The sequence below is a fragment of the Cnephaeus nilssonii genome (genome assembly GCF_951640355.1).
Source record: "Cnephaeus nilssonii genome assembly, chromosome: 2".
NCBI classification, from domain to species: domain Eukaryota; kingdom Metazoa; phylum Chordata; class Mammalia; order Chiroptera; family Vespertilionidae; genus Cnephaeus; species Cnephaeus nilssonii.
In genome coordinates this window covers 110,169,127-110,179,693 of record NC_137073.1, presented here as the reverse complement: position 1 = coordinate 110,179,693, position 10,567 = coordinate 110,169,127, and the positions used below count along the sequence as shown (strand labels likewise).

Genomic DNA, 10,567 nt, shown 5'->3' with positions numbered 1-10,567 from the left:
GGTTTCTAGTGTCCTACTTCATTCATTCATTTCTTCCACAGTCTCTATTTTACTGTAAGTCGTCCAGTGAAATTTACATTTTAATCAAAGGAGTTTTCAGATATAGACCTTCCATCAGTTTTTTTAATAGCTTTTATTGCACTGCTGGGTTTCCAGATCTGTCCACATATTACATCCATATTTTGATTTACATCCTTAAAATATTTATAACATTTTGTATAGCTGTTGTCTTTGTTTGCAAATTTCATTTTGACTGCTTTAGAGCTGGGCATGTGAAAAATTGTTCTAGTTTCTGGGTATGTCAAAATGAGAAGCAATCCATGTATTAAGATATCCAAGACTCCACTGGTGCATCTTACCCACTGGCGTTGAGATGAAAAGGCTGTCAATTAGGGCTGTCAACCATAATTTTAGAAAAGTAATTTGACTTGAGTTAAAGAGTAGACTTTGGTACAACTGGTCATAAAAATACAGACAGGAATTAGCATGGCACATTGTTATTCATGATAGAATGTGTAAAATTAGAGATTCACGGAGAAAAATAGAATAAGATTATGGAATGCCTGAAAAGTTTGACATATACTTTTATAGAAAATAAGAAACGACTGCCATCTTATAAGGTCTGAGGAATAGCACAATAAAGGAAAATGGTTCTGCTGATTTTCCTTTTTTATGATCTTTCCTGTACTCAGAAATACAGGCTAGATCATTGTCTACATATGAAACATTGGAAGCATAAAAACAAAAGATTCCCATCAAAAGTCGAAGTATAGAGGATATTGACTTTTATGAGTTAGTAACTCAACACAACCCTATTCTCTGGAAAATATTTTTAGAGAGTAATTGCAGTGGGGCTAGTTGTAAAATTTGGCATACATAAAAATCCAGTTTTCCATAAAGCATAATCCATGAGAGAGAGAAAATGGCAGGCCTAGCTGCACAAGCAACAATATCGCTATAGGAACAATTTGATTACAGTCAGCAAAACTGAGAGTGTTTACTGGCAATGTTAATTTTTTCGCTGGGGCGGGAACAAGACATGAATTTAGGGCTCCACGTTTGTGATACTAAAGTGTGGTTGGGCTTCTCTGAAAACTTCAGTATGGGAAAATAAGAAATTAGAGCAAGTATTCTGATAAATGAACTTCGGTTACTCTTTCTTGGTTATAGAATATATGACTCACTTTTCATCAGACGGCACCAAGTGTTTTGTTTTATTAACTTGATTTTGTTTCAAGTCCGATTGTTCTCTATGATTGAAAATTTAAATGTTTGCCTGCGAAAGACACAAGCCATATACTATAAGACAAAGCATATAAGACAAATCCCATGAACCTGGAAAATAAGACAAGTAGTAGAAAGGGTCAGATCTGCTTTAGTATAAAAGACTCCAAGAATGTTGAAACTGTCACAGTGCTGTTGTTATTTGCCTTAAATAACAAGATACAACGTTGTCTCTGAGAGCCCAAATTAATGCTCTTTGGAAAAAAAAAATGTTGAGGAACATGTTAGAAGATTGCAAAACTGAGTGGTTGGCCACGCTCTGGGTAGTTGGTAAGAGTTAGGTGTCGGGGATGAAAGTTAAAAGGAAAGTACTTATTCTTAGCATTCAGAAGAAGGGTGAAGGGATTGGAAAGATGGGGGGAGAAGGAAGGTTTTATGAAGGTGGTGACGGATGAGCTAGACCTGGAGGACAGCAGTGCTGGCTGAGATGGGGAGCTGCCTGTTTTTATTTTGAAGAGGAGGGATCCAGATGTGGGAAAGTTGGGCAGAACTAACCATGAGGAAAATGCAACTCTCCAAAATGTTTTGAGAGAAAAAATATTTAATGAATTTTTTTTTTCCTGGTCAGACTTTTCTTCCAGGTCATTTATTTTTTATTGCATTTTGACAGAGACTCTCCCTGTGATGAAACCTGAGGTCAGGCACCTCTCCCCTACTGTAACACCCCAGGGGCCTCTTGAATAGTCAAGTCTTCCTTACCCCCCATCTCAGGTCCTTGGGGAGCATCTTGCGCCTGCGCACATTGCAGTCATTCCCACCAGAAGGGGGCAGGCCAGGATTTTCTTCCCTCCGCGCCTGGGTTCTGCCACCCCTCTTCTCCTCCCCGCTTCCTGAGCTCCGGCCGGGATCCGCTTCCTTAGCAACGGGTTGCCCCTGGCAACAGGAGGACGCGAACTCGCAGGCTTGGTTTCCCTCCCGCCGGCAGCCGGAGGCCCAGGCTGCACCATGTCGGAGATCTTGTGCGAGTGGCTCAACCAGGAGGTGAAGACGTCCCAGACCGTGAGTGAGTGTCACAGCCCCGGAGAGGGCCGGGCCGAGCGGGGCGCCTGTCCCCCGGCCCCCTCTTCTTTGGCCCCAGACCCTGCCAGGCTCCTCCCACCCCCACTGTGCCACCCAGGTGGGGTGGGTCCAGCCCGCAGTTTGGGGCCTGCTGAGCTGGCCAGCCCATGGAATGTGCGTGCTCTGGGCCCTTGGCAGGACCTTCTCTGAGTGTTTCCTCCCGTGCAAAGGAGACCCCCCCGGCATCCCCTCCACACACCTGCCTGCCCGCAGGTGTGAGTTCATGCAGAACGTGTCAACATGTACACACGTCGCAGTTTCAGCCCCACATGTACAGACATTCGCTGACTACTGTCTACTCCGGCCCAAAGCTAACTTCATGCTAACCTGATTTCACTCCCAGCCATGCAGTTGCCATCCTAAGTCTCTAAATCTCGCAGAGGCGGCCTTACAGGCTGGCATCTCCCCTGATGGCCCAGGAGTCCCAGCTCAGCACCGGACTCCCTCTCGGCGTCTTTCTGTTGTTTCAAACACAGGAGTTTGTGTCTCAGCGGGTATTGTTTTGGCTCAAGGCAAGAGGTTCTCAGCCCAAATCGGTTCAGTCTGTTTTCCCAGGAACACCCTTGCCTAACACCAACTTGCTACCTCTCATTGAACACGTGGGCACGTACATGGGACCCTGTGCCAAGCCCTTTCTGTAGACTTTCTTATTTAATCCTAAAAACAAACAAACAAAAACCCTAAGATGTGCCGATGAGTAAAAGGGGCTGAGAGAGCGTGGTGATTTGTTCAGGGTCGCACAGCTGGAATTCAAAGCTAGATCTTTGACTTGTGCTCTTGGGCACTATCTTGTACAACTCTATATTTAGGGAATATATTTTTAAATAACTCAGCTCCCCCCAGTGTATTCATGTGAGCTGCTTTTATAGGAATCATTGTTCAATTTGAAGTCACAAGAAGTACAGAAGCTCCTCCGCCGAGGCATGTTGTAACTTCGCAGGGCATAACCTAATTCCTCCATGGTCAGGTGCCAAAGGTGGACTTACTAGTGTTGGTTTAGCAGTGATTCCGTCTTCATGTTACTTGCTGGGACAAAGAAGACGGGATAAGAATGCCACATGAGTGCATGTGTTTCCTTGACGAGGTTGAATCATGGTTCAGTCATTTTTCGGAGGCAGCTAAAGTCCGTTGATTTCTGGATCATTCTGTAGGAAAGAAGTCAATTTGGATAAGCACGTTATTGACCTCTGTGTTGCCTGGACTACCCTGAATATCAGCAGTAAAGAAAAAGAATTCCAATGATCCTTAACTGAGAAGTCTCCCTCCTCTTACGGAGGGAGGTTTCTGGAGTCACTAGAAACTTGATTAGCCCCAACATATGAAGATTCACATCTATGTTACCAAAGCTAAGGACCAGTTAAATGTAACCTGACCATTTCCCCTAGAAAATGAAGCTTAGATGTGTATGTTAGTGAAATGTCTTAGAACACACAAAAGTTGCTCAACACAAAATGACACCTGAAATTCAAGCAATTATTTTCATAATGAAAAATAAGTAATGTTACTAAAGAATTTGCTGTAAAAAATTTTAAGGACGCTCCATTATTTTTAAGAATACACATTGCCTCTGTTTACAAAACTCTTATGAATTCATCATAAGAGGAAACTAGCATCAGAATAGTCTGCATAAAAAAAAAGTGAACGTTCTCAATAGTTGAGTAGAAACCTTTGAATTCCATGTACTGTACCAGTCAGATCCTTTGTAAAGATGGATGTACAAGATAGTCCATGTTCTTTTGGATTCTGGGTGTGGCTCTGTTGAAAATTTTGCAGTATCCAAAATGGAAATAATAATCTCTAGGTCCCCATATTATACCTGGAAAGTAAGGATAAGAATTGCTATATAGTTTGGAGGGTATTAAATGAAGTTGCAAATGAAAAATGCCTACCGCAGTTCTTAACATCTACTACATCAAGATACTGAAAAAATATATTATCTCAACTATTCTTCTGTCTCTCACTTTAGATTAATCCTAGTATAGTGCCTGTCACATAGTGGCATTCTGTAAATAATTCTTTATTACCTGAAAGTCTGCGAGGGAGGCAAAAGTAGAGTATAGGCTGAATCTTACAGATTTGTTCATCTTGAGAAGGTCACCCTGGGAACTTTGACCCTCAGCTTTGTGAGTTCAGAAGCTGTTTTATTATTTTAAGCAAGTTCTTAGGAATTGTTTCCTACTAACTGAAACAACATTTTCCTGATTTTATTAAACCAGGGTACCAATTTATCATGCGGAAAGGATAGTAGAACAACCGATCCTGGCCATTGAGCACAGTGCACCGTCTTAATGGGCTGGTGCACTCGGGAGAAGAGCAAATTTATAGATCAGATTGCTCACTGACAATCAGAAATTAGGTATTATCAAAAGAGCTCTCAAGTTAAGCTAATATTTGATTTGTTTTACTTATCTGCTCCACAGATATTGTATCTACATAGCTGTGACATGTTGGATTAGATTAGGTTAGATTCTATTAGAGCAGAATCCTTCCCTTTTCCTTCTCCTTCTCCTCCTCCTCCTCCTCCTCCTCCTCCTCCTCCTCCTCCTCCTCCTCTTCCTTCCCCACCAGCGCTGGAATAAACCGTACTGCTCAATGTTATTTTCCAGTGTCACTACTACTACAAAAGTTTCTGAAATTACAACATTTGTCTATTCTTTCATTGTAGAAAATCTCTGTTCTTAATAAGGTTAATTAATATATCCAAAGATTATAGTTTACATGATATGTAAAAAAAATTAAATAGATAAAGTTATAAGAGATAGGCTGTGCTCCTTGTTAATTTTTTTGTATAAGTGAGTTTCCATAGGTGGCTAATTTTGTTCTTTCATATTAAATCTTAGTACTTTTATAAAAAATAAAATTTTTTATTATTTGCATTCTTTATTTGAGTCTCCTTGTGCACTACCTAGACTTTGGTGATTAGGTCTTATGTCAAGACCTTTTCAAAAGTATCAAATTTTATTTTTTAAAAGGAGCTGTTAAAATATGTTATAGATACATTTTATAATATACTAGGGGCCTGAGTGCATGGATTCGTGCACCAGTGGAGTCCCTCAGCCTGGCCTGCACCCTCTCGCAATCCAGGATCCCTCGGGGGTTGTCACACTGCCGGCTTTGGCCCTATCCCTGCAGGACCTGTGAGGATCAGGCCAAAACCAGCAGTCTGACATCCCCGAAGGATGTACCAGTGTGCGAAGCGGCAGGTGGCTGGGAAGGAGTCCAAGCCGGGCCGGGTGCCTCACCGCTCCTGCTCATCCTTGCTGCTCGGTAGCGCTGCCATGGAGGCAGAGGCGGAGAGGCTCCCGCCAGCCATGAGCCCAGCTTCTGGCTGAGCGGCACTCCCGCTGTGGGAGTGCACTGACCACCAGGGGGCAGCTCCTGCATTGAGCGTCATAGCAGTCCCTTAGGCTTTGATATAGTATACATAGATTGTGGTGACCTATGATGACCTTACCATATCAAAGAGTCATAGAACTTGAGATCTGAAAAGGAATCTCAGACATCATTTAATTCTTCTTTGGCATATAAGGTAATTAAGTAAGATGTGTTTAGAGATTTGTTTAGAGTTATACAGCTAGGTAGTGGCAAGTTAGCAGTACATTCTGAGTCTGCTGACTTTTAATTCATTCCTCTTATAATCTGGTCTCACTAAACCACACATTTTTCTCATGTTTCACCCCTCAGAGTCATTAGGAAATATATTGCTTCTCACGTAATACCACAGATTTTGATACTTTCTGGCTAGCTCAGCAGCATTCTCCCTTCATTAAAGCTTGGCTTCTTTGGAATGGAGACAGCAAATCTAGTAACAGAAGGCTGTTGCGTAAATCAATTTCAAAATCTTAAGATATGAAGTTTCAAGAAAAGAATGCCACCCGAAATTTAAACCATTAAAGGAGGTTATAATAACATAGAGATTTCATTTTAAACAGTAAATCTTGGGAAATATGATAAAGTCTTCAAAGGAGAAGACGGGTCATCCTATTCTCATACTGGAGGAAAATAAATGGTCAGTCTCCTCTATACAGGACCGCAGTGTACACCTGTAGTTGAACAAAGTCAGGTTTATTGTCTGGTTGACAACTGTGGGGCATCTCAGTAAGAGGGTGTGAGGAAGGATTTAAAGCATTTGTACTTGTGTTAGGTGCTTTTGAGGAGGGTTCAGGGAGGTGGTGCTTTGCTCTGAGTTCGATACTGTCAGAGCATAGGCATCTCTATGGCACGGCACCTTAATAAATCTTATCCAGAAAGTGGAGAGAATAAAGCGCCACAAAGCCACAACTGGTAAAAAAGCAGCAACCAGCCTGGCCAGTGTGGCTCAGTGGTTGAGCGTCAACCCATGAACCAGGAGTTCACTGTTCGATTCCAGGTCAGGGCGCATGCCTGGGTTGCAGGCTGGATCCCCAGTATGGGGCGGGGGGCGTGCAGGAGGCAGCTGATCAGTGATTCTCATCATTGATGTTTCTCTCTCTCTCTCTCTCCTCCCTTCCTCCCTCCCTCCCTCCCTCCCTCCCTCCCTCCCTCCCTCCCTCCCTCCCTCCCTTCCTTCCTTCCTTCCTTCCTTCCTTCCTTCCTTCCTTCCTTCCTCTGAAATCAGTAAAAACATTTTTTTAAAAAAGAGCAACCACTCATAATGGGAAGATTACTGGATGTTTGGTCATTTTTGTGTTTTGGACAACTTTGGTTTGATCTGAGCACAAACATGATTACAGAGGGATTTTGTTCTCGTCTTGATCCATCAGCGTGTCAGAGTGGCCTTGTCAGGCGTTGGTGTGCTGTGAACGTGATTGTGTTTGGCAGGAGAATGCCAAGGCCTGGCCCTGAGGGCCGGCCAGTGCCTAGGAACACCAAGGCCTGATGGGGCCAGGCCGGTTCCCCGCCTTCAGCAGCTGCTCTTCTCTCTCTCAAATAGAAGTAAATTTGCTTGACTTTTTAAACGTGGTTGATGATGCAGGCTAGCACTTTGCTCATCTATTACAGGAAGAGCAAAGGCCATTGAGCATAGAATGGATAGGTCTACAGACTCATACACAATTCCAACACCCAAATGTCTCTTTACTCATTTGGTGGCAAACCTTGGCCGGAAACGCTGTGACGCTACGTGTAGTCTATTTCTCCCACTCAAATGTTTTGCTGTGGAAATCAACTGTGTTTTGATAGCACGTGTTTCTGGTTGGAGTGTTAGAGCTTATCTGGCCCTAAGTGTCGGCCTGTATCTGAGTTTAAAAGACAATGTCAACTATTTGCTCTCTGAGTACTGAATTACCTTTTAAGTAAGAATGTACTCTAGTGCTTGAGGATCTAGTATCGAGCTTCTGAATTATCTAATTAATATAACCTGTTATCTTAAATTAGGAGGCAGTAAGAAGAACAACAATGGTTACTGAGCATTTACTCTGTGCCGGGAACAGCACTAAGCACTTCGCATGCAATATCTCATTTAGTTCTCAGACCAACTCCCATGAGGTAGAGCTGCCCAAAGGCCAGTGGCTTCTCAAGGAGCAAGGAGTCAGAGCCAGAGAATCTGTCTCCGGAGCCTGCGCTCCCCTCGCGGCCACTTTGGAGTGTAGAAGGCTGGTCTCCTTCCCGTGCTTTCTCCAGCCGGCTCAGGGCCGACCTCCCCCTCGGTCCTGGCCTCATACAGAACTTTCCCGAAGGCCCACATCAGAGCTCTCAGCAAAAGACACTTTAGGATGGGGATGAGTTACGTGGCGTGGAAGATGGAAGGCCCAGTTGAGTTGCTGCCGACCAGGCTTATCCCGGATGTAAAGCATGTCAGAGCTCAGCATGAAGCCCTCCCTGGGCTCCCGTGGGTTAGTTATTCTCATCTTCTTCACTGCTCCTTGTCCTAGAATCAACCCACTTCCTTCCCGCAGGAAATGCCAATTGTTAGTGCACATGAACTTATAGAGGGGGCTGTCAGGAAATTAGTCATGATGTTCAGGAACACATCCTGGGAAGAAAAATATGATCAACCAAAGGGGGGAAATAAACTTTGCTTTGCTTTTGCCTTTTCCCCTACTGTTTCTCTCCTCCCACCCCTCTCTCTGGCTTCTTATCTGTCTTCTCATACTTTGTAATCTATGTACTTTTCTTTTCTTGTCTAATTCCTTGCATGTCTTCTTTTTTCTTTACTTTTTTCTACATGTCTTCCTTTTGTTGCTTTTATTGGTTGCTATAGTTTTTCACCCTTCATTCTCTTTTCGGTCTGGGTGGCACGCAGTAAAATCTGCAGTGTCCTATGCTTGCAAAACTGCAGATAGATGTTTTTTTGTACCTGGCTATTTGTAGTGAACTCCTTGACAATGAAATAATAAGTGTTTATTGTTCTCCTTTGACCTTTATGCCCATAAATGCCTCTATTTTACCCATATCAGAATTGCATTATTAATACGACATGCCAACCCAAAGGAAGTGGGTTATGGTTTTATCTTCCTAGTGACCTTTTTGTAGCAGTTTTCTGCAGACTGTCTGCCTGCCACATTGAGAGTGATGGAATCAGACACAGTTATCCCGCAGTTATTCATGAGCTAGACTTCAGTATTCAGTCAGCATGAACAACAGGCCCAGTGCAAAATCCAGAGGGAGGGAGAGGAGGAATGAGACCCTCTGAATGCAACATAGTTCCTGAGTGCAAAGCTATGGTCTTTAGACTATCACTAGAAATCCATAGTCTGACAATGGCTCTTTGTCCAATGGCTCTTCAGAAAACCAAGAGAAGAATGGGGATGGGCTAGGGAAGAGAGAAGGGAAAAAAGCAGAGAGAAGGAAGCAGCAGACAGAAGGGGGGCAAGGCACATCCAGAGCGGCCCAGATGGCACGGTGAGGACAGTGGTGCAGCCGAGACCAGGGCACAGGAGTGGTGGCCAGAAATGGGTGGCCTTCAAGGAAAGGAGACAGCAGCCGTGACTCGGGAGGAGGAGATGGAGGTGGAGGCAGCCATTTGGATTTCAATTGCTTCAAACAACTACTACTGTATGATGCCAGAGACATGGCCAATAGATCCTAATGCTAGACAGTTCCAGAGCTCATCCTTAGTAAATGGAATCAATGGGAGTCATTGACATCATTGTTTAATTACTTGATTATTATATTATTCAACTCCAATATTCAAGTATTGGAGTATTATTAAGAATATAAAATACACAAAAATTAGGAAAACTTTGGGCAAAATTGTGGGCAAGAATCTTATTCCTATGATAACATGTAGTGTTCTGAGTGAGGCCTTTGTGGAACAACTGGCTTCGCCCCACTGCAACCTCACATCAAGCATCAGATCGACAAATCCAACATTTCTTCATATTCAATTAGCCACCTGATTATAGGTCAAATAGATAAAAGAGGACAATCTGGCACAAATGAGTTTGTGATATTGCAATGACATATAGTGTTTTGACTGCTATTGCTTAAAAGACCCTTAAAGAAACATGTTGAAGATGTCTGCAGGATTTTGAAATCATTTGAGAGATGATGGCAGTGTCCTATGATAATATAATTTATGTATCAATTTTATACATCATCCTTTACCCTATATCCTTTACTTCATAAGAAAAATATAAGTGACCCCAAACTAAGGACATTTTTAAAGAAAGCAAATTCTGTTTAACACTTTAATTTTCTTTTTCTGCATTTATCATTAGATGCCTCTTATCTAGCAGGCATTGTACTAAGCGATTCTCATCCATTATCTCTAATCTTTAAAATACGTCTCCAAGATAGGTGTAGCTATGTTCTGTATGTTCTAGAGATGAGAAACTCAGAAAGTACACCCTTACTAAGGGGCAGAGCCAAGATTTCCACATCCATGTCTCTGGCTCCAAAGCCTGTTTTCCTCTGGGCTGTCTGCATCGTTACACAGGACAACTGGACCAGAGTAACCTTCCGTAGCACCAAGGAAAAGCTTGACTGTGTCCAGTTGGCTTTACTTAAGGAGGTGCAGGTGATTTTGTAAAACTTCCATTGTAAAAAGGTTAAAATTGAGTCTTCATTATTGTTTTAGAAAGTTATATTGCACCTCGCTTGGCCAGAATACTGTGCTATCACCACCCACAGGTTGTACTGATAACTAAAGAATTGCAGCGTGATTTTATAAAATACATTGAAGGTTTGTTTTTAAATATAAGGTGATGAATTTGACTGGTTGTGTTTTAATTTGATCAGAAGTTGTCTTTCCTTTCAAAATTTCATATGTCACCAAGTATACATATATGTTTATGCGGGAATT

At 42.6% G+C, this 10,567-nt stretch overlaps 1 protein-coding gene across 1 annotated transcript in view; it reads left to right on the top strand.

The window, feature by feature from the left end:
* Positions 1–2,124: 2,124 nt before the first annotated feature.
* SPEF2 (sperm flagellar 2) overlaps positions 2,125–10,567 on the top strand; it is a gene marked incomplete at its 3' end in the record, with an annotated part of 125,186 nt that continues 116,743 nt past the window's right edge. The window contains exon 1 of the mRNA XM_079798216.1: positions 2,125–2,287. Within this exon, the coding sequence (XP_079654342.1) occupies positions 2,230–2,287 (58 nt within the window). The 5' untranslated portion in view covers positions 2,125–2,229. The remainder of the gene's footprint in view (positions 2,288–10,567) is intronic.